Consider the following 22,685-nt stretch of genomic DNA (forward strand, 5'->3'; position numbering starts at 1 on the left):
TATTTTTATAAACTGCCTGAGTCACATAAGCTAAATGAGCCTCTTTATCTGAGGTTGCAATCCGTCCAAAAACCTTTTTAATGCCCAAAGCACCTCCATTAAATACCTCTAATTAGCATATCTGCTCTTTTTTGTACTTTTTTCCCTAAAATCAATGAAAAACAAAGGCAGCATCATGAGTAATGTCGGACCTAGCACCATTATTGTCTCTAGTGGATCGCGTGTGTGTGAGTGGGCCGGTGAGTGTGTGTTTCCATCTGTCCGCAGCCAATCTTGCAAACTATTGGACCAATCAGCCTCATATTTTGTGCACGTGTATGACTTTATGCTTAAGGACCTCTTATGGTTGCTGTGATTCACATTTGTTGAAATGATGATGAAATTGAAACTGAATGAAAATTGATTATTGAAAAACCTGTTTGACTGTTTTATACCTTCATTAACCGCTGAATCACTCCTCTTAACTGGCTGGTAGGGGCCGCAAGTTTTTCGGAAATTGGCTCAGCTAAAAATAACAAGCACTACCTTCTGTCGAAGGCTGCGTTTTTGCCTTTGTTGTGGCTCAAAAATTGACATTCATAGTAAAGTTTGGTCTTATTTTGAATCAAAGCATCTGGAGATTAATTCCATACCTGAGATAATCTGCTAAAGTTAGGCATGATAAAAGATTAAAAATAAAAGTTTTTGTTTTCTTCACCACCATCATGACCGTAAGGGAGCCGGGAGGGACAATTCCACCGAGCGCAGCTTTCCCCGACTCCCCTGTGTCCCAGTTTTTGCTACTTCAACCACACGGCATCATTCCACACCAGGAGCAATTTAGAAATGGGTCATTTTGCCATTTTTTGCTTCTGCTATAACTGAGTAGGCAGGCTGTGCATTTAAAATAGTTTCTTTTCTTTGCCTTTTTTAATTGTGTTTATTGTTGTTGTTTCCTGCTTTGCTGTGCTGTAGCTTACAAACAGAGTTAATATCGTTCAGAGTAAAGTCATGGATGACGTTTGTAGCTGTGTCTGAGTTACTAAAAATACATATTGCCCTCTGTTTATTTTTTGCTTTACTTTGCTTACTTTTACTCTTCATACACTTGGTGCCCCCCCTCTGGGTGGCGCCCCGGGCAGCAGACCATTAAGATCCGCTACTGATCACGAATCACCTCAAATCCAGCAGGTTAACGAAGTATGGATGTGAAAAATGTGATTTGCGTTGTCCCTTATGTTACAGCTGTAGGGAAATATCAGAGAGGATGACCTCAGTGAGGCGAGTTGAGACAGAAGTTTTCATTTTTCATCACCAACTTCCTCAATGGTGTGAAATCCTCACAGCGGGCCTCATAGGCTCTTTATCTCCCCAAACAAACCATAAAAAAGATTTAAGAGGAGTTTGAAAACCTCTGGATTATATTTCCACCCCCAATCGCCTGGCAGGTTGGGAAAACAATATGATTGCCCGAAAAAAAAATTCAATAACATTTGCAGTCAGATTCTTTCTATTCCTGTCTCTGTCTTCTTGTTTACAAAGGCTGTCGCCTCAAACTCTGCAAGAAAAAGAACCGAGTATTTACTGCGGTGAAAACAACGGTGGCTAAGAAAAGACAACAATCAGTGAGCGACGTGTGCCATGCAAGCTGTGATTAAAAGAGAAATTGAACCGCAGTGCAGAAGCTGTTCCAGGACTATCATCCACCTGTGAATGTTATAACTGGAAACCGTAAAACTCCACTGACTTGCAGTTCTTGCTGTGTGTGGGCAAGTGTGAGAGCTGTGTGGAGGTGGAGGTTTCCAGGGTATTGCACCATCCTTCAGTGAAATACAATAACCAATCGCGAGAACCATGCTTGCAGAAGGAGGCTGCAGTTTAGCGTTGTAGCTCCCAGTTAGAAACACGAGGAGAGCAAATAAAAACAGGCTCATTCCGCTCCCACGATAATCTCCAGCATGATCCACTAAATGCGGGGAAAGAAACGGTTGTTGAGATGATGAAAACTGACTCATCCACATAAGAGAGGAACTGGGGGAGTCTGCTTTTCAGAGTCAAATCTAAATTTATTCTGTAATGATTGAGAGCTTGTGATGATTCTATTTGTAGATTTAGAATAACGGGGCCTTTTCCTGAAAAACGTATAACTTCACAAATAATTTTTGAAGACAGCGTATGAAATCCCCCTTGCACAAATCAGACAGAGCACCAGAGGATGAGCAAAATATTTTCCTGCTCGATGTCTTGTTTGCTCAGGCAAAGTCAGTGAACGCTAAGAAACACAACAGTCTTCTTTTGATCTATAGTGCTTATTAATTCAATCTGCCTGTGCGTCTTGTGTTGAGCATCGCCTGCTTAGCATATCCTGGTGAAGGGGGGGGGAGCAGAGCGTGCTCTTTGTTTTGTTTTATATGAGCATTTTTCACCCCTGATGACTCGGCGAGCATCTCGTCTGTTGTGCTGCGGCGTTGTTCACTGACAGAGACATCAGCCTGTGACTCACTCCTTACTCACTCCTGTAATGAGAGCTCTTCCCCAGCCGGTGCTGCAGTCACACCCACTGTTGTTGTGGTAAACCTACAATACCTCAGAATCATATTTGACACGGTAGTTCCTAGCTCCATGGGATAATTTTGTGAATAACTCAATGAAAAAGTACAAGATGGGTGACAAATAAAAGGAAAAACCCAAAGAAAGTGTCTCTGTTAGATTTTGGGCCACCAAAACAGTTAATACTCCTTAGCATTGATTCTTCGAGTCTCTTTAACTAGGCTTTGGTGGTATGTAATATTTTAATTTTAAGCAGTTAAAAACGTTAGCTAAAAGTAGGCCTAATGGATAATTAGTTATTTATAATGATGGATGAAAAAAGACTAAATAGTTAGCTGAAAGTCCTGGACAGAAAGTATTTGAATAGTTAACTGAAATAAATGAATAAATTTTGAGCTATTTCAATTTAGGTGAAAGAGGTGGAAAAAAAAGCAAATTGTATGAATAATTAGCTAAAAGTGATGAATAAATAGTTAATATTGATGGATTAACAGTTTGGAACAGCTAAAAGTAATAGATAAGCAGTTGACATTTGTTACCTAAAAGAAATAAACAGCTGAAATAGTTAATCCAGTCAATAATCCATTCATATGAACATATTGGTGAGATGTCCATGAAGACGTACTTGAGGAACCGCTGTGTTGGATAATACTCTGCATACCTGACAAACTCAACCCACTGAAGCTCAGTTAGACTGCATGAATCTGACAGTCAAAATAATATAAAGGCACAGTGTGAAATGTCAGTTTGTACTGTAGCTGTATTGTTCAGTGTGTGAAACGCTGAGCTGAGTGCGACTCTGCTTTTATGATCAATAACCGTGATGGTGACAGCACAAAGGAAGGTGTACTTTCCTGCATGCAGCGATGAGAACACTGCAGCTACACATTTTCAGCGCCGCTCCTCCATCTCTTTCTGGCAAAAAAGCCACCTACACTCCATGACTCAGTCTGTGTTTGCTTTTGCTTTAAGGACAACTCAAGCAATTACTGGGCCAGTTCTCTCAGGTCGTTGGAGTGTTTTTTGGATATGAAACCGAACGATGGAGCTTATATAAACCACAGAGGAAAAACAGTCTTGCTTTTAAGAAAGGACATCCTTCCTTTCTGATTTATTCGTCATTACATTTGAACATGTGTTTATTTGCACTATGTACATGTTGCCTTCACAGAAAATCCCCAAAACATAATAAAAAAAAGTAATCTTCTTTAATTCGGCTTAAGAGCACGACACAAAGAGAGCACTATCACCCTGGCATTGAGGAATGCATTCAGTCTTTGTTGCGTGGATGTGTACATTAACTCATCACAATGAGAAGGAATTAAACAACAGCACTGATACCCACGTACTGCTGTGACACATTGTACAATACCAGGTTGCCAAAGAAGCCGGATAAAAACACATCATCTGAATGACACGCTACATAACACAAAGCATGTTCATCATTATCAGCAATAAAACTTCCTCCGAGAGATGAGAGCAGACGTACAGAGTCTTTCAGTATAGTTACAGTGATGGTCATGATGTGTGCGTACATGTGGACGTGGAATCAGTAGCTCATGAGTGACCACCGGGACGTGTGGTCAGAGGTTATAAGGCCAAACATATACGGTGAAATGACCAGGGACCGAGCCAGACGTGTAAACATTCAGACCAAGGCCAAAACCTTACAGGGTCTGGGGACATGATTTATTTCCCATTAACTGCAGCTATAAGGACTTTTTTTAAAGCCATTTGAGACAATAGAGTGAATCTGTTAAAAAAAAAAAAAAGTCTGTACACCATTTGGGAAAAACATAATAGTTGCCAAAGAAAAAACTCACCCTGTAGAGCTTACATCATATTTTGTAATTGTTCTTCAACTATCTTCATCATTCTGAAACCATAACACAGCAAATGTCAAGGATGATTAATTTTCAATCCTGCACTTAAAAAGAGGCAAACATTGTCTGATGTTAGCATTTTAAAATCAACCGGCATAGCAATAGGTAGGGTCAACCTGGCTTCGCTTCCAACTTGTCAAATATCGACACTTAGGCAGTGACCCTCAACCTCAGACACTGACACACCAATGCACCCTTTAGCGGCAGAATGAGACACAATGGACGGCAGCATTTATTTATGCTCTGGGTAAAAATGTCCACACAGGGTGGACAGAATTGGTGTTGGATGGGTCCAACAAACTCTGGACTTTCAAATCATGAGTTTTTTTTTCCAAACCTAACAACGTGCTTTGCTGCCTAACCCTAAAGCCCCATACACACCAAACAACATCAAAGAACTAGTGGAGATGAAGACTGACTGTTGCACCTCCTGGCAAAAATATTTTTAAAAAGTTGCGATTGAAGACGTTACAAAGACGACAGCCCATGACCTTTAGCCAATTTGCACTTGTGTGAGAGTAAATAAAAAGGCCGGGGTAGCCTATGCCAATTACCACATTAATTACAATTATTACAATCTAATGTTGAAAAAACAAAGTGAACAATAATACAAACAATTTTGAACCGTTTATGCTACAGAGCTTAATAACTAAAAACATAATCTTACCTGATATAACAAGTTTATTTCAGTCTCATGCCCTCTTGACTCTAGCCGTTTGTTTCCTTTCCTCACTTCTGTTTCTCTTCTCGCTGCCAATCAGAGTGACTTCACTCACAGACAGGCTTCACTGTCTCTGACGCCGATGCAACATGCTGAAGTGCCTGGAAAAAAGCTGATGAGAGCCGAATAGGGCAGAGTAGTACCAATTGTAAAAAACGCAAAAAGCAGGGCCATGGATGCTCACTGATGGCTCAATATTAGACCTTTGGCCTGGTGTGTCCGGGCCAACGGCCATTTGTAAACTCACATTCTAAGTTTATTTTGAAAAAGCAACTGTTTGCATTTAACCAGCAGAAGCTGTACATTCATTGTGAAAATGGATGTTTATTTTGAAAAGCCTCAATGCGAGTTATAAGTGTGAATTAAAACACCGTCCCTGTGCTTCAAAAACTGACCAAGAGGGGTGCCTAGCACATCATTATTTGGCCACTGACCAAGTGTTGGTATCTGACAAGTCGGGAATGAGAATTTTTTGGCAGGGTAAGAATTTGGCATAAACAGGATTACTTATCTTGAAACCTATTTTTGTTATATTGTGCTGGAACAGGACTATTAGGAATATTAGCTCCACAGAAGAAAATTCACTCTATAATATTAGTTGTATGAAGGGAATAACAAAGATAAGGAGCTTTTGAGGGAATATTCAGGGCTGGAGCCCCAGAAGGCCCCCTCTCTGCCCCGCCACTGGTAATAACCAGCTTTTCAAATGACCAGAAACTCAATAAGATAAATTTTAGGGCCCCAAACAAATACATAGAAATCAATGGACATTCAGCTCATCCTTATCTGACAGCCTTTAATCATCACTGGATGTTTGCTCATACGGGCAGCCAAAAAGAAAATTCAAAGAAAAGCTCGGAGTCTTAGCTGCAGTTTTATTTAAGCAAAGCACAAAGAATATGGGCAATATTCACTCTTCATTAGCACAGCAGAGCCGACTAACATGGTTATTTTAAAAATGTTCACAGAGCCGGGGATGTGTAAATGGATTGTTTACTCGCAGGGTTTGACAGCAAACCGGCGACGCCAAAAGTGGCTTATTAGTGAAATTAATGTGGTTGTGCTATTTTAAGGGCTATGCTCCAGAGAGTACACATTCCTTCAGAAAAAGCCATTACGGGGAGCTAATTGTGCGCCATAAATGTCAGGTATGACTAATGCAGGATCTGTGCAGGGAAACTAAGTGTATAATGTCACCTCTTGAGGCTTGAGCTAGCATCTGACTGCATATAGTATATAAAAACAAAAACAGATATCTCTGTAATTAATAAGCCCTTCATACAAAGAGAATTTGTCAACAATTCTTGAAATTGAGAAGGAACAAATTGAAGTGTCTCAGTGTTTTATTACTATGAAATGTCCTGTGTTGTAACAGCTGAATTGGGGTGTGTGTGATTTTAAGCGCCGCACGAAACATGAGCCCCTTCACCGCCTGATCAATTTTAATTTAAGCTTTTTTATGATCTGACAAAAACAAGTTCTAAATCCAATCAATCATGCGTAGCAGTGTGCTGCTGGCACATAGCAAGAGTCATGCAAAGAATAATTGATCACAGCTAAATCCAAAGCTGTCAGACTGTGTTTATACGCGTAGCCCTGGAGGATACGTAAGGCCTGACTTTTAATGACATTATCTACCTGATTTATAACTTCCTCACCCATTGTGAGTGGCTGATGTTTCATTTCTTTTTCTTTTTTTTTCCAGGAGACAGTGTACGCACTGTTTTCCCCCTGAATTTCGGACCATCTGGCCACCTCGCATGTGTGCTTTACTTCAAAAGACTATAAATGAACATTCCTTAAAGCGAGATTAATCAAGGTGCCTTTAGACAGCAGGGAACACAAAAAGACAAACATAAAAACAATTTGCATGTACGGAGGCAAACCATATCTGGCGTGAGCAGATTTTGTAAGATTTCGGGTCTTGTCTTTGATGGATGGACACCTTCTTAGAGGTTAAACACAGGCCTTAGGCTCCATTTCTTGTAATTCATGCCAGTGTGTATTGTTCAAGCCTCTGATCGTGTTTGATCGGTATTCTTCTTTGATTGAAATTATGATCAGAAGTACTCTTTCAGGAGCTTCTCCAGAAATAAAAGCCCTCCTTTGTCATGATTTAACAAGTGTGGTGTGTCCGCCCGGAGACAAATACAGCCTTGGTGCTGTATTTTTGAGTCGATGAGGGCAGCTAACAGTCTATTAGAGACAGTCCTGGATGGCAAAGTGAGATGACAAGACTCCAAAGAGAGTCTCCAACTTTAACTGCAACTCAAATAACATCACAATAGTTAGTTTAACCCTTTTAAGCCTGGACGGACATCAGTTTTTCTTGCGCTGCATTCAGATACCTTTCAGAGGTGTTTAAACCTTTAAAACCTGAGCAAAAAGGTTTAATTCTCTCCAAAAACATGGGGAAAGGCAGGAGTAAATCTCAAGTACTTGGTAAAAGGTGACAAGAAAACAAAAATTTGTTTAATAAAAGAGAGAGAGAGAGAGGGAGGGAGAGGGAGAGAGAGAAAGGATAGAAAATTTAGTAAATAATAAAAAAGGGAAAGAATTTCCAAAAACTAGCTCTGAACTCAACTCGAAGTTATGCTGGTCATATTGGATTTGACTGTTTAATATGAATATTCCACGTTGTGTTTTGTTTTGCATATTAAATTTAAGTTATTAAGTTTTGAAGTTTGAATGGGCTCTGAGGGACATTCAGTGTGACAGCAGCATTCATCTAATGTAGGTAACCAGCTAATGATGCTAACAACAGGTCTTAAATGTGCAACAGCATTTTTTGCTGTTCAAACAAAAGCCAGACACTGTGTCATATTAAGTTGCTGTGAGCTGTAAATTCACCACTTTGAAGAATTAGGTCTCTCCTTTTCTCTCCCTGTGTGCTGCTGCCTGCATATCTGCAGGACCCTTTATCAAAGAGCAGTGTGACAGTCAAGAGCGCTCACTCTGCAGCAAAATCTGGGGAGCAAAACATCCCCAGAGGTACTCTGCATAGAAAAAAAAACAGAAAAAAAGCTTGACTTGCAGCAACCTCAGTCGACTGATGGTGTTTAACTTTAAATTTGAATCTCTGACTTTAAACGGGCAGCCCTACCAGAAAGTATATTTATGGTTATTTATTCTATTTTACAAATATATTGCAAAATACATAATATTTTTAATTATTTTGCACTTCAGCTAATTTCCTTCTTTGTTTTCTTTTCTTGTAATTTTTTACTGATTTGTTGCTAATATTTGGTTAATTTCTTGTTAAATTGCTCACTGCCTTCCTTCCATGTTTTTGAATGACATCGAGCAGATCTACTCAGGTTTCAAAGAGTTAAGGGTGATTTTGTATTGATTTCTTACCCACCTCAAACTCAGCTCTTTAGTAATTGCTTAACTGTGTTATTGTCTCAGTTTTTCCTCTTGGATGTGTCTGTCGGGGTCTTAAAACCAGCCAAAAGAGGATGAACAGGGGTTTAAGTCAATGGGATGCGAACTGGACTCCAACATGGAATACTTCCATTACTCAAACCCGCTCGACAAAAAAGAAAAAACTTCCCCAATTCCCCTTCTTCTCACCCTCCAGCTTGACCTCTCTCCAGTCACTGTGGCTAATCTTGGCTGACAGAGGGCCTGTAGGGAGAGAAAGCTGGAAAAGAAAAGGAAGGGCGGAGGAAAAAAAAAACTGTACATCCCCAAAAAACTTTTCCACGAAGTCTGCAGGAGCGATGCCGTTCCCGTGAGGGGGAGTTGTTCTCTTCCTGGGCTCCCTGGAGGTGTGTTGGAGGGAAGGTGCGACTGCTATATGTGTCCTGGTTTCGAAAGGTAGGCGATGAGAGCTACCACCACCCCCACATACACGCCGGTGCCTATAGTGATGGAGAGAGCGGCGAGGAACAAAGCACGTCTGGAGGCGATGTTGGCCAGTGGGAAGTCACCTTTGTTCACCGCCTTGGTGGTCTGGAAAAGAGAAAATACAAGAGAAGAAGGAAGTCAGATACAGTTTGGATGGACCTCAAGAGAAGGAGTGACCCATTTTTCAAAAGAGCCATAATTACAGAAGCTGTCTGTTATTTCTGTGGCAGTGTGGAGGAAAAAATGTGAGTGGAGGATGGGCTCATTGACCGAGTGGCTCGCTGTGACCCAGGAGAGCTCATCGTCTCATGGCAGGACTAAAAAATGGCAATTAGTGTGAAAATGTCAAGGACCGGAGGTTACGGTCATATTGGCTGCTAGCAGTGAATGATAAATGACATATGAGCAACGCAAATTTATCATAATTTCACAATAATTCTGTGGAAACAGGACATTTCTTGTCAAATTACTCAGTATATATTTTACCCATATTTTTTGAGAGAAATCACACTAATTTTCTCAGATTTCAGAGGTTATATGCTTATGAAAGCCATCTGAACACAGCAGAGGAAACCTGACGTCGATCCAGGAGTTAAAGGGTTAAAGGAAAACATTTTTGACAAAGACCAAACATATGAAGAGTACATTTAACAGTGCTGCTTTTGTTGGAAAGCTGCATTTTAAATTAACTTCATTAAAAGATTATGTTAAAAGATAAAAGCTAAACATCTGAATGCCTTTTGAAACAGGTCATTAAAGCAGGTTCCTCGTGTATTTTGTTGCACAAGAGGTTGTTACCCTTATTTCCCCTGACAACAGCCCTCAACAGCATGACCCAGTTACCATGTATTTAAGGTTATAGTGCATCTTTACAGCCCTCTATAGGCTTGTATAGGTCCTCTGTGTGGTGTTGTGTTTACCATTCTGCTCACATAATAGTTGTTGTGCTCCGCCTGACTACAGTACAGCGGTTCTCTGAGTTTGTCACTACGAGTGTCACATTTCACATTATACATAGTATTTTGATCCATTGCTAGGATCATTATATATTACAAAATATCACATAAGCTTTAAATCATTCCTTACTTAAAGGGACAGTTCACCTCAAAATTAAAAATTCATATAAACATCCAATTCAATTTAACTAGATTGCACATCCCTTTTTTAAATGAAATCTCTAATGTCTTTTAAGAAATCATGACCCAGTTACTCAAGATAATCCACAGACCTTGGTGTGAGCAGTATTTTCTTTCTACTAAACTACACCCACCTACTGTATCACCATGAAGAGGGCAGATTATTCGACTGCACTGTTCACACATACAACTATGTAAGGTAATGCAGAAGATACATAAACCATGTAATCAGGAAGGCTGCGATCACAATACCAATGTGCTGACAGGAGTAAAGAATTAAGTCTTGTCAAGAGCAAAACTCTGATGAGGGAGGTTAGGATTGTGGATTTATCAAACAAACACAGGACTTTCCCCAAGTATACTGCTGATAATATTCCATGCAAAATTAAGTGGTCTTTTAGCTATTTCATGGTACATTGTTACCATGTGTCTTTTTCCTAAATCTTACATATGTAATTTAATCTTCCTTAATCTAACCTATGTAACTTTATCTTCCTTAACCTAACCTATGTAACTTTACATTAAGTATAGAACATAACTATGCCTAACCATGTTCCTTTTCCTAAACGTAACCTATGCTACTTTACATTTAGTTCATAACTTTAAGTCAGGTGATATGAGGATACATTTCATTGGGAAGAGTGCATCTACTGAGCTAGCTAATGTTGCAACTCAGTCGAGGAGGACCCCATGAATGTTTACATCTCTTTCTGTCACAAGTACAAGCCTCTCATCCATGAGTAGATGCACTCTTCCTTCTGTGCAGTGATTCATTTGGAAGGTGCAGTTCGGCAGAAAGAACGTACTTTCTACATCAAACTGCTCACAACAAGATCTGTGGATTATCTTGAGTATGCAAGTCATGATTTCTGGAAAGGGACATTGCTGTTGAGTCTTTTGAATATTATTGTTTTGATGCTTTGAGCAAAACAAGACAACTGCCATTGTTTTGGAGAGAAGACAGGAATTTCTACTACTGATATCTCCAACACTCTGCATCTGACACCCAAAAAATCTAGACTGATATATAGCTTAGCTACAGCTAAGAGGGAAAACTTGTCATTTTAATTCTGGATGATGATTTTGTCCCTTTAAGAGCTTAAAGATGCCCTCTGACTTTTTTGGTGTTTCTAGTATTTAATACTGTTAAGTATGCAGTTAATGAGTGAGACAAAGTAAACTATCCATCTGAGGCTCTGTTTAACAATAAGCCAGTTGGTAACATCAGAGTGTACCTGATGCTAGAATGGATTCTTGCTTCTTGTATCATTCCATAGTATCTGGATAACATATACAAATACTTGGCTTGAAAATACAACAGTGACTAGGGGTTGAATAGTGGTTCCTTGTGTGTATCCTGCCCATTGTTGGGCAGATAGTCTAGCTATCTCGCTCTTTGAATAACATGCTTACCACGATGGAAACGAATGAAAAGAGACGCCTGTTTTGATTTGTTGTTTTCATTCATAAAGCTGAATTGAGGTCAGAAATTACACACCGACAAATCGTTACAGTGTCTTTGTTTGGACTTTGTATTGCCTTTTCCATCTCCATTGTCTTCCCCTAAACTAATTTATGTTCCCATTTTACTCCAAATGCCATCACATATTATTCTATTAATTTATTGTATTTATTTTTAATTCTGGCATCAGTGCATAATTTACTCTGCCTATGACAGGATACATTGGTCACACTGTTTTGCTGAATGTGTGCCAGAACAGTTTGAAATGTGGAATATGAAATAACCTTCATTATTCTATTGAATTCATTCTAATGATAATGGAGCGGACTTCCAGCTCCGAGGCCACGGTCATCTCTGATAAAAAATCTGTCCCATTCATTTTGGAACTCCAAGTAGACAAGGTTACGCTTCTTATTCATGGCGGAGGTTAAGAGGAACTGCAACTGCCAGAGTGTGTGGTGATGTTGATTTTTGTATTTGGCAGTGAATAGAAAAATAAACACAAAAGCGAGGCTCTTTACAAATCCTTGTTTTGGCCATGGTTTTTTCCTCCTGAGCTCTCAGACTGCGGATGGAGGTGGCTGAAATGAGGCTTCTTTGCAGGATGCCGAACCTTGCTCATAATAACTATGAGGACGTTTGGAATCGAGCCAGTGCTTTTCCTCATTGAGAGGAGCCAGCTGGTTCAGGTACCTGACCCTGTGGCTTCTTTATTTTTAGGTGCATGACTAGCTGAAGGCAGAGCCTGAGGTAGAAGAGACTAACAGTTAGTGGCTCTTGTAATATCAAGTAAAAACTAGATATATCGTCACGAGGTTGTGTGCCTCTGCCCACCGGTCAAGTTTCACTTTCAGCTTATATCCATGTCTAAAAAAACAGTGATGTTTCACACACATCTTCCCCTCAGCAACACAGAAGATCTATACAATCACAATTTAAAGGTGGGCACCCAAGAGTGAGTTATGACCCAAAACATGTTTTATGAGGTCACTGAGACCTTTGACCATCAGGTTCCTGTCAGTTCATTCTTTGTGCCAAATTTGAGAAAACTCGCTCAAGGTCCTCTTTAGATATTACACTTGAACATTTGTGCCAAATTTGAAGGAATTTCCTCAAGGTGTGAGGAGATATTGAGATATTGCGTTCACAAGAGTCAGACAGATCAGTTCACAGGGATCTTGCCCCTTGACCTTCGACCACAAACATCTAATCAGTTCATCATCTAATAAGACAAACACAAGATCACTGTGACCTTGACCTTTGACCAACACATGCTTATCAACTTATTGTTGAGTCCAAGTGAATGTTTGTGTCAAATTTGAAGAATTCAAACTTAAGTCTTTCTTGAGATGAATGTGCTGGTCGTACATACGGACGGACATCCCGAAAACATAATGCCTCTGGCCTTACGAGGTATAAAAATCAGTCTATAATTATTAAACCGATTTTACACCCTCACAGGCTATATGTCAACCTTTTTTTAAATGTAAATGTCAGTTTTTCATTTCTACAGATGCTTTTTATGAATATTTAATATTTACTGACGCCTTTTCATCTCCATATTGTACCTGGAATTATTTAAAAAATACTCCATTATTCATAGTCTCTGCCCATTTGCACTACAGTCATGCAGATAAGGCCAGAGCAGACGCCCCAGACAGCGAACTCCCATCTACACTTTGACTCATCCCTGTTTGTCTCGGCAGTCTGGATCTTAATGTTTGCAATTTTGTAGAAAGTCAATTCAGTAAGACGGATGCAAATTACATTTGACACAAAGTGTGATGTGTTAAGCCTGGCTCCTGCCTACCATATTAGTATAATGAGGCGGAGAAGGTGCATATATCACTGCAGAATACTGCTAAGTAAAGCAAATGCAGAAAAGACAGATACCTCTCTGACTGCAGAATGGATACTTACTCATGTCAAGTGCTTTGTTGTGTTTGTTGAGGTGGAATGAGATATAAGTTCTCATTTGCGACTGCATGTCACCATGTTAGGGTTGTCTTTAGGGTGGGGAGAATTTCTTTTTGGCATTTATTGAAAAAGTTGAGATGTTTAAAACTTTGGTCCTGATGGCGTTTTTTTTTGCGTGGAAAACGGTGGTGGAATGAAAAAAATTATATTTACTCAAGTTCTTTACTTAAGGACAAAGTAGAGGGACTTGTGCTGAGAGTTGGGTGGATTCATGAGTGTGCTGGTCTGATTTGGTTTACCATTTTTGCACATTTCTGCACAAGACTTTACAGTTTTCTTATAGTTCAACAGCTACATTGCACATATTTGTTTTGTTTTGGTACTGTTTAAAGTATCTTTACCTTTTTTGTATTGTGCATTTTTGAAACCTGAGCAAATTGGCTGCATTATTTTCAAAGACAATGGGAAGAAGTCAATGGGCAACTTAACAAGAAATGGACCAAAACTAAGCAAGAAACCAATAAAAGGCAAAAAGGAAATTACCTGAAAATAAAAAAAAGAAAATTAAAATACAAACACAAACAGAATAACATGGTCTTAACAAAGATCCGTAACATCACTTTAATGTGGAAGATTTATTGTTTTCAGGACATTTTCCGTGTGTGTGTGTGTGTGTGTGTGTGTACAGTATATATAGATATATATAGATATATAAATATATGTGTGTGTGTGTGTATACAGTATATATAGATAGATATATAAATATATATATATATTTATCAAATAATCCTAAATTTTTATGTCATTTTTATGTCACCTCTTCCACATTTTCGCAATTTGCCTGACATTTCTTGCCAAGTTGCTCATTGCTGTTCCCCCCATGTTTTTAAAAATAAATAAAAAACTTTTCAGGTTTCAGAGGTTTAAATACTTAAAGGTGGCTGAATGCAGCAAAACAATACTGATTTGAACTATTTTTACATAATTAAGTAAAATTTTGATTGCAGGACTCTAACAGAGTAATTCTATAGAACGGTTTTAAGTACTTTTTCTTAAGTAAATGACCTAAATACTTCATCCACCATTGGTGGACAATGCAGCCAAAACAAGAGTACTTCTTGCACTGAAAAACTGACTAGTTAGGCAGCCCAAGCACAGAGTTAGTGCAGTACTTTTACTGTGTTGTAGGTACGATGCTTTCTGTGGCTGAGTTGTTTCTCCTCATGAAGCAGCCAGCTTTGCATCTCACAGTATGTTTAAACGTAGCACCTTCATCTACAGAATAATTAATAAATAATAAACACAAAAAAAATTCACCATTTCCCAGTGACTGTTGTTGCTGCTGAAAAACACTTCACATGAGGTCTTTCCCACTGTCTGCCAAATGTTTCATTAGTGCCAAGAAGCTTTTAGAAGACAATGCCTAATAGTCCAAGACAAAGACGGCCAGATGAGAGCCAGAGAGAAAGAGTCTTTAGACAAACGCCTGGAAAAGGTCAGGAAGCAAGTCAAGACAAAGGACATGCATTCAAGGCAAAGCCTTTAGCTTCCATGTCAATACTGTAATTATTGGAACAAAAGCGCCGTATGGAGACCTTATGGGAAATTAGGTTTCAAAACGAGACGGAGCGCCTTCTCCTTTTGACTACAGCCCTTACAGCAAGGTCTTTAGGAAGAGATGAGCCTAAAAAGAGTCATCGTGTGATGGTTGAATTGAAGTTGAAGGGCACATGCTTATTATTTCATTTCTCCTGTGAAAGCAGTTATTAAACTTTATAATAGATGCTTCAATCTTTCTAACACAAGTGATTAAAAATAATCATGTTGTGGCTTCCTGAGAGACATGACTACGACATACAATAATGCTATAATGTGGACAAAACAGATGAGTATAGTACAGGGATACTCAACACGATATTAGCATGTTTCAATTTAAGGCAGTTTGTAGGATTTTAGGACGTTTATATGATGTTAGGATATTTTTAGGATTTCAGGATGTTTCTGGGATTTTAGGCCATTTCTATAATTTGGGGAAAGCTTTAGGATTTTAGGGCATTTCTCAAATTTTAGGACATTTTTAGGATTCCAGGATGTTTCTGGGATTTCAGGGGCTTAACTGGGACCTCTGTCGGGGGGCGCAGAGGATCCTCCACTGGCATTTTCTTTAAATTAACTATTTTGATGCTGTCTTATCTACTCGAGCACCTTATGTTCAAGTACAAAAACAATTTCCACTGTGAATCACTTTATTTTTATTGTGCATTATAAAATGGTTGAGGGGCCACCCTGCACCCTGTCAGGGGCCAGATTTGGCCCATGAGCCATAAACTGGTATTGTAGGTTAGTGTGTCTGTGCTCTCATCTCCATGAGCATCCACTTTGTATAATGTACTGCATATTGTCAATGTGAAGATTTTTCCTTGAATCCCCTTGAGAGGAAAATGGTGAGAAGCATGAAGGCTTTATCTCCTCAACCTTGACAAAATGATTGAAATGTGGTGTCATAGAAAAAAAGATAACATCTCAGACTTAGCTGCATGGGGATTCATATTATGACGCGCTCTCGTAAGTCAATTCAGCATCCTTAACAGGTTTTTCCTCAGAATAAACAAATTTAAAATAAAAACACATAAAGCCCCCAAATCTCTCTCCCTCCAGCTCTCTGTCTCCCGACCTCCCCTGCACAGACAGGCACGCAAACACATCAACTGTTTCACAATAATTAGCTCGTTCATTTTCATCCATTATGATGACTTGTATGCTGTAAGATAACTTCAGGGGAGTCTTATTTGCATAATCGTGAAAGGAATCGCAGCGGCTCCTCAACCCTGCTCTCTCCAGCGCAGATGTCTCAGAGCCGAGAGAAACATTTATCAGCATCTCCAAACAAAACACTCACCCTATTAGTGGCAATAATTGAAACTCAATTCCGCTTCCCAATCAAATGCTCCAAGCTAATTTTCCCCAGATATTCACAGCATTTTAGTCATTATCAGTGCTGTGTGTGTGTGTGTGGGTGTGTGTGGGGGCGGTTAACACTGAATTCTAAAATGGTAAAGCACTATTTACCACAAAGTCGTTACAGAGAATTAAAAATGCAGTCTTCGGCAAATGGGATATGAGCCGTTTAAAGCAGCACATGAATGGACGGCTGTTTCTGTGTGTTCGCCGATGCCCTCCCTCAAAGTCCTCTTGGGAAGCCACTTGGCGGCTCTCTGTTTGACGAGGCCTGACCTTCCAGTGGGACAAAAACACTATTGATCTGCGTTCCACAGACTCTATTACAGTAGCTAAGCTGTTTGTTTGTAAATGTCCTCGGAGTAAGTGACGATGCTGATGTGCTATCAATTCTGAACTTTTCCTCTTGGCTCTTTCTGCTGTCCTTGTCGACCCATAATGCATCTGTTTACACTCTAAGGCGGAGAGCAGTAACCACAGAAAATAGCGAAGTTGAGAAAAAAAGTTGTGTAGTGTGAAGATTCTTTGTTATACATTAAAGTTTGATTTTTTCAATCTGGTCGCTGTTTTCCCAGGTGTCTGTGTCTGAGTAATGGGAACAACATTTTTTTAAACTGGCCCAGTATTGCGTGAGAGGGCTGCAGACGACAGCCACAAAACGGACTGCAGCTTAACCACATCTATCAAAATTGTTTGTTTTTTTGCCATTTTGCTCAGATTATTATTCTAAGTGTCTGGCGATCTTATGGAAAGGATCCCCACAGAGACAGACCTTCTGTTTAACTAGAAACAGCCCCAAAATTGCTATTGCCAACTCCTCCATTTATAAATTTTATCATCGTAAAATATTCATATTGAATTTACATCCAAAAGTGCTTTTATTTGCGACTGACAGGCTCAAATTATTATTTTAAATGATTGTCAATATTATGGATTTATATTATGTTTTTGCATTAGTAAGATCTCTTTTGTTTAGCCAGAGACACCCCAAAAGTCTTACTTGCCAAACCCGCCAAACTACATTTAAATAAACTGCCATTTAGTCATCGTGAAACACACTTCATTCAAACTTAATGGAAACAAAATAAAACTTGCAAAATCCATCTTGGTTTCTCTGCTCTCTGTCGCAACAATCAGCACCTCTAGTTTGGTTGAAATAAACCCTCAGTTCACCCAGTTAGATGTGAAAATATGCTGGCTCTATACTCGTTAAAATGACTGTTTATTTAAAGGGAGTCTGGTGGGTTTGATGATGGTGATTTTGGGGCTGTTTCTGGTTAAACAAAAAGGATCTTCAATAAAAAGTCCATCTCTGAAGGGATCATGTCCATAATGTTGTCAGACAGTTACAATCTGAGCCTGCCAGTGACAAAAACAAGTACTTTTAGTGGACATACATTGATGCTACCAAATGCCCAGAGTGGTTACACTGCAGCCTGTATTGGGGCTGCTGTCTGCAGCACTCTTGCTCAATACTGGACCAATTTTATAAATAATTTTTGCCATTAAAAAAAAAGAAAAATACAGAACTTAACTTTAATTCTAGGGATCCTTTCCATGAAGTTAGACACTTAAAAAACGACAATCTGAGCCTGTCAGTGGCAAAAACAAACACCTTTAGTAGATGTAATTTCACAGTATAATGCAGCCATTTTAGCCACTGGCCCATCAGCGTTCTCTGTCAATACTGGACCACTTCAGAGAGTGTTGTCCTCATTAGTCATTTAGATGAAAACATGGAAAATCGGGCCCAGGTTAAAGAAAATACAGGGGTAACCCTTTAATTTTCAGTCTTTTTAGGTAGATTTATACTCCTTCAAAAATCATTGCCACAGACCTCACATATGGTGTAAAAAAAATCAAGATTTTGTGCTCTAGCTTTGTTAGTAAGTACAGATCCCTAAACTCTTCAGGTCAGGTGCAGAGCAGATAATCAAACTCCAGGCCTCGTTCTAATGAAACACTTACAATATCATCGTGCTAAATCCTACAGAATTAATTAATTTAAAGAGGGGTGGGGGGGTGCTCCCTGAGCGATTGAATAAAATGAAGACCAGTGAAGTGGGTTATTGAGCTATAAAATGAAGCGATTCCAGACTCCCACCATATCTTTTCCTGACAGCTCTTCTGGACGGCACCTTCTAAAGGAGGAAGATTGGCAGAAAAGCCATCCATCCCTAAACACAGCCATCACTTCCCCATAATTACCCAGGAAGAATCAAATTAGCTCCTGACAAGATAATTCACTGACTGCCTTCATCTGCCTCGGACTCCTCGCCTCCACAGATAAGTCTGCTAAACGTTTGCGCTTTTGATAAGAATTTGTAGTCAAAGGCAAAAAGGCTTGACCATCCCTGCTGTGTACGTGTGTTTACATTCGCCTTTAAATATACATGTGTGTGACAGCCTCTTAAAATGTCTTTTCATGTCAGTGCAAGTAAGAGAGACACAATTGATTAGTTAAAAGACAAGCAGCGATCCCTCTGCTCTTTGTTTGACTGACACACCATCAGTGGACATGTTCCCCACTGAAGTGAAAAGAGGGAAGACGTCCAGTTGGAATCCATTAGACAACCATTATGTGCAGTTTGCCGGTGTCAGCGGCTGAGCTTAAAAATGAACAGTGTTGCCTCGTCACACCGTGACAGCTGCGTTTTAAAATCACACAGGCTTGTTCTCTTTGGAAATAACTGCTCTCTCAAGGGTTCATAATAATGTGGTTTTATCTCTCCATCAAAGTAAGTATCTCTGGGAAGGAAATATTATTTAATCGTTTACCCATTAAGGTATTTAACACCCAAGCTCTGAATATAACATCTGATATTTGAATGTTGAAAGACACTACTTTGGTTTAATTCCTTGACATTTAAAAGCATATTATGAAGGATTTTTGTATGGACTGGAGAAGTCTATGGAGAAGTAATCCCTTCCGGTCATCACTTTTGACCCATTAAAAGTGTGTGGATTTCTTTTTATCTGCAGAGCCCTCTGCCTGTATTTTCCTCTTATTTTGCATTGTTCAGGGCGTTCCTGGGCACAGCATGCAGGCGACATCGGGACTTTGTAGCTCCTTTTACACAGCTTGTTCAAGGCAGGAATGTTGCCCTGTTATTCCGCCTCGCCGTTTTATATTTTATTTAGAGTGGGCACATAATGATTGAAAATAAGAATCACAAAAAACGGAAAGTTCACTGATATCATCTTTGCATCCAAGAAACTATGAAAATTGCAGACAGTACTGAAAATATGCAAATGCAAGGCGAAATGCCAAGAAGACAAAGCTCGTTCCAAATCTTGGTTTGGCTTTCACTTTCATTTATGCTCTTGATTCTATTTACAAACTGTAACTGACAATTCCTGCATAATACACCTTATTAAATTAAAAGAACAGTATATTTGTATATAAAAGCCAGATAGTATAGTTTGAAAAATGTCAGGGATAAAATCCTAAGATTTTCTGAAGGACTAAACCCTGTTTTTAGTGTGTTTCATGCATTTCTTCCAACAAATATGGCTTCCCAAACTACAGCTCAAATGTATCTGAGAGCTTGTCGTCTTTCATCCGTCTGCACACCTGTTATTAGGTTCATCTTCAATCCTCGTGAAAACGCCACTGGTTCAAAGGCCGCTCTCATCTTGATCACTTCCTTCTTTTGGAGTTTGCAGATGGAGCCTTGAAAATGATTTATGTACTCTTCCTAAAGGCGCCTTTCCGCCTGTTTACAGAGCATCAAGCAGCCATTACAGATTGGCCTTGAGTTATTGATGGGTTGCCCAGTAAAAATTGGCCTTGCGTTGGCAGTGAGAGAGTCAGCTGTCAGTCCCTTTTTATGTGTGATAGGCCTTCATCTTTTGGTGATGAGTCATACACAGAGCTGGGTATGTGCATGTCTGCTTGCATGTCTAACAATTTATAAGGATATGTGTGTGTTTATGTGTGTGTTTGCGTGTGTGTGTGTGTGTGTGTGTGGGAGGATGCACCTGTTTTGTTAGACCTCAACAAACAGATGCTGTATCATATAGAATGTGTGACAAAACACATATTTGGAGGCAATGCACGCATGTGTTTATATGTGCATGTGTGTGTCCTCACCCCTTGTGAGAAGTAAAACGCTGCGATCCCCAGAGGCCAGAAACAGCAGAGCATGGAGAAAATGGCCAGGCCCAGGTGGTCTCGTGGAGGGACGACAATGAAATTGTCCTCGCTCTCGCTGTCGCTGGAGCAGTCCGTCTGCACAGAGAACAGCAACATGGGTCAAAGCACAAACCTGTTTTGTGTCTTGTGCATGCACAAATGTTACAATTCGTGAGTGGTGAAGCAGTAAACAAACAGGCAGTTCAGTCGACAGTCAACTCTGACATTCAAACAACGATGTTAAAGGCAGGTTGACATTTTGGGGAATACGCTTGTTTGTATTATGCTAAGAGTAGATGCAAAGATCGATGTATACGGTAAATTTAAAGGAGCGCTTAACCCCAGAATGACAATTTTTATATCAATAACTCACCCCATGTTACACTGAATTCACGAAGAAAACTTTGCTTGCAGGCCCCTGTTAACAAAGAATCTAAAAACAGAAAATTCTTGTTGAATTTAAGTCATAGGGGTCCATGTTTAAAAACTTGACTATCCTTTTACAAACTTTCACACAACTCCTACAGTATAATCCAAGTCTCATTTATCCCGTCATATGTTCAATTCCTCCCAAATAGACAGCTCTTTGCAACGTGGAACCGAACAGAAAATGAAACTTCTCGCTGCTCTCTTGAACTCCAAACTCCATTGACAAAAACAGTAATTTTACCTCGCTGAACACAGGAGCTGCTGGTCTAACGCGGCCTCGATGGGTAGTTTGTTTTTGTTATTGTGTGACTTTGGTGAATCCAAACTAACCTTTTCAAACAAAAGTTACACAATAACACAAACAAACAAACTTCTGGTCAAGGCAGGGTCCAGCAGTGACCATGTTCAGTAAGGTAAAAAATGACTTTTTTTCAGTGGAGTCTGGCTTTGAAGAGAGCATAGGTACGTTTTTTTTATAAATTCAGTTCACCGTCGTGAATCAATGAGCATCGAACAGGATAAATGAAACGTAGATTAAACTGCACAAGTTGTTTTAGAGTTTGTAAATGGATGGTTTTATATAGTTTTGCTATGTTTACTGCTAGGCTTATTTTGTTACTAACTGATGGCGCTTGGCTAATTGTTTCCCCCTGCTTTCAGTCTTTGTGCTAAGCTAAGCTAACTGGCTGCTGGCTGAAGCTTCATATTTAGCACTCAAACATTAGAGTGGTTTCAATCTTTTTGTGATTTTAAATCACAGTAAACTAATTAATCACAACTTCAGACAAGACATACATAGTTGCATACATAGTTTGGCAGTTTTATTTTTCCCTCCAGCTTAACTTGACTTATTCCAACAAATATTTGCAGCAACACTTTGAGCCAGTTAGAATGAGTAAACAAAAGTGCCCTGTTTGGACTGGCCAGTGCATCCATTTACTGAACTTTTGATCATTGGTGAAGTGCAGGCAGACAGGTGGATTGAGGCAGATTTCACTGTAAAAGACGAAAAGTTTTGGGTACAGGTGGAGGTGATTTTTAAGTCAACTTGGGAGGAGAAAGAATCTGCATTTGCTGAAAAAGAAAAAAGCCGTTAGTGTAATGGGAAACAAAACATAGTTGAGTCACTGCACGTCGGATCATTTCCTTCCACGTAATGTCACAGCTCGTATTCATGGACTTTTTGTGATGGCCCATTAGTTTCTCATTAGTTTTGAGATATGCAGATTCCTACATTTTGGCATCTAAACAACAGATGGCATAAAGAAAAAAGCCACGGTTGAAAGTACACTTCATTTCAAATGAGAAATAGTTATGAATCAAACACACCTCCTCCCTAAAGCTTTATGAAACCATTTCACGCTCCACGCAACATTCCTCACATAGAACTGAAATGCCATCAGCAAAAGAGAATAGACGCTCGTACATCTGCATATTGTTTAGGGGCGTTCTCAGTCCTGATCCGGAAAATATCAGTGTGTATTACAGTTTCAGAGTTTGTTTTTGATGACCACATCTGGCCAAACATCCTTTAACTTCCACATAAAGTGTACTTTTCCAGCACAACAAAGGCAGGACTAAGAATAGAGATTTATTTTCCACGGGGCCTGTAATGAAAAGAAATCAGATTGAGGCCACGGTTTCTATATGAGCCATTAAGCTGCAT

General features: G+C 39.5%; 1 protein-coding gene and 1 long non-coding RNA gene across 3 annotated transcripts in view; one reads left to right on the forward strand and one right to left on the reverse strand.

Moving 5' to 3' along the window:
* Window positions 1-22,685, forward strand: part of LOC148186810 (uncharacterized) — a 126,197-nt gene that overhangs the window by 17,143 nt on the left and 86,369 nt on the right. The window lies entirely within an intron of this gene.
* Window positions 5,989-22,685, reverse strand: part of syndig1l (synapse differentiation inducing 1-like) — a 54,983-nt gene continuing 38,286 nt past the window's right edge. The window contains exons 3-4 of the mRNA XM_042503522.2: window positions 20,549-20,686; window positions 5,989-9,087 (exon numbers count right to left, since the gene is read on the reverse strand). Of these exons, the coding sequence (XP_042359456.1) occupies window positions 8,929-9,087; window positions 20,549-20,686 (297 nt within the window). The 3' untranslated portion in view covers window positions 5,989-8,928. The remainder of the gene's footprint in view (window positions 9,088-20,548; window positions 20,687-22,685) is intronic.

The sequence above is a fragment of the Plectropomus leopardus genome, chromosome 16 (assembly GCF_026936395.1).
Source record: "Plectropomus leopardus strain MGB_pleo_1.0 chromosome 16, ASM2693639v1, whole genome shotgun sequence".
Classification (NCBI taxonomy): domain Eukaryota; kingdom Metazoa; phylum Chordata; class Actinopteri; order Perciformes; family Serranidae; genus Plectropomus; species Plectropomus leopardus.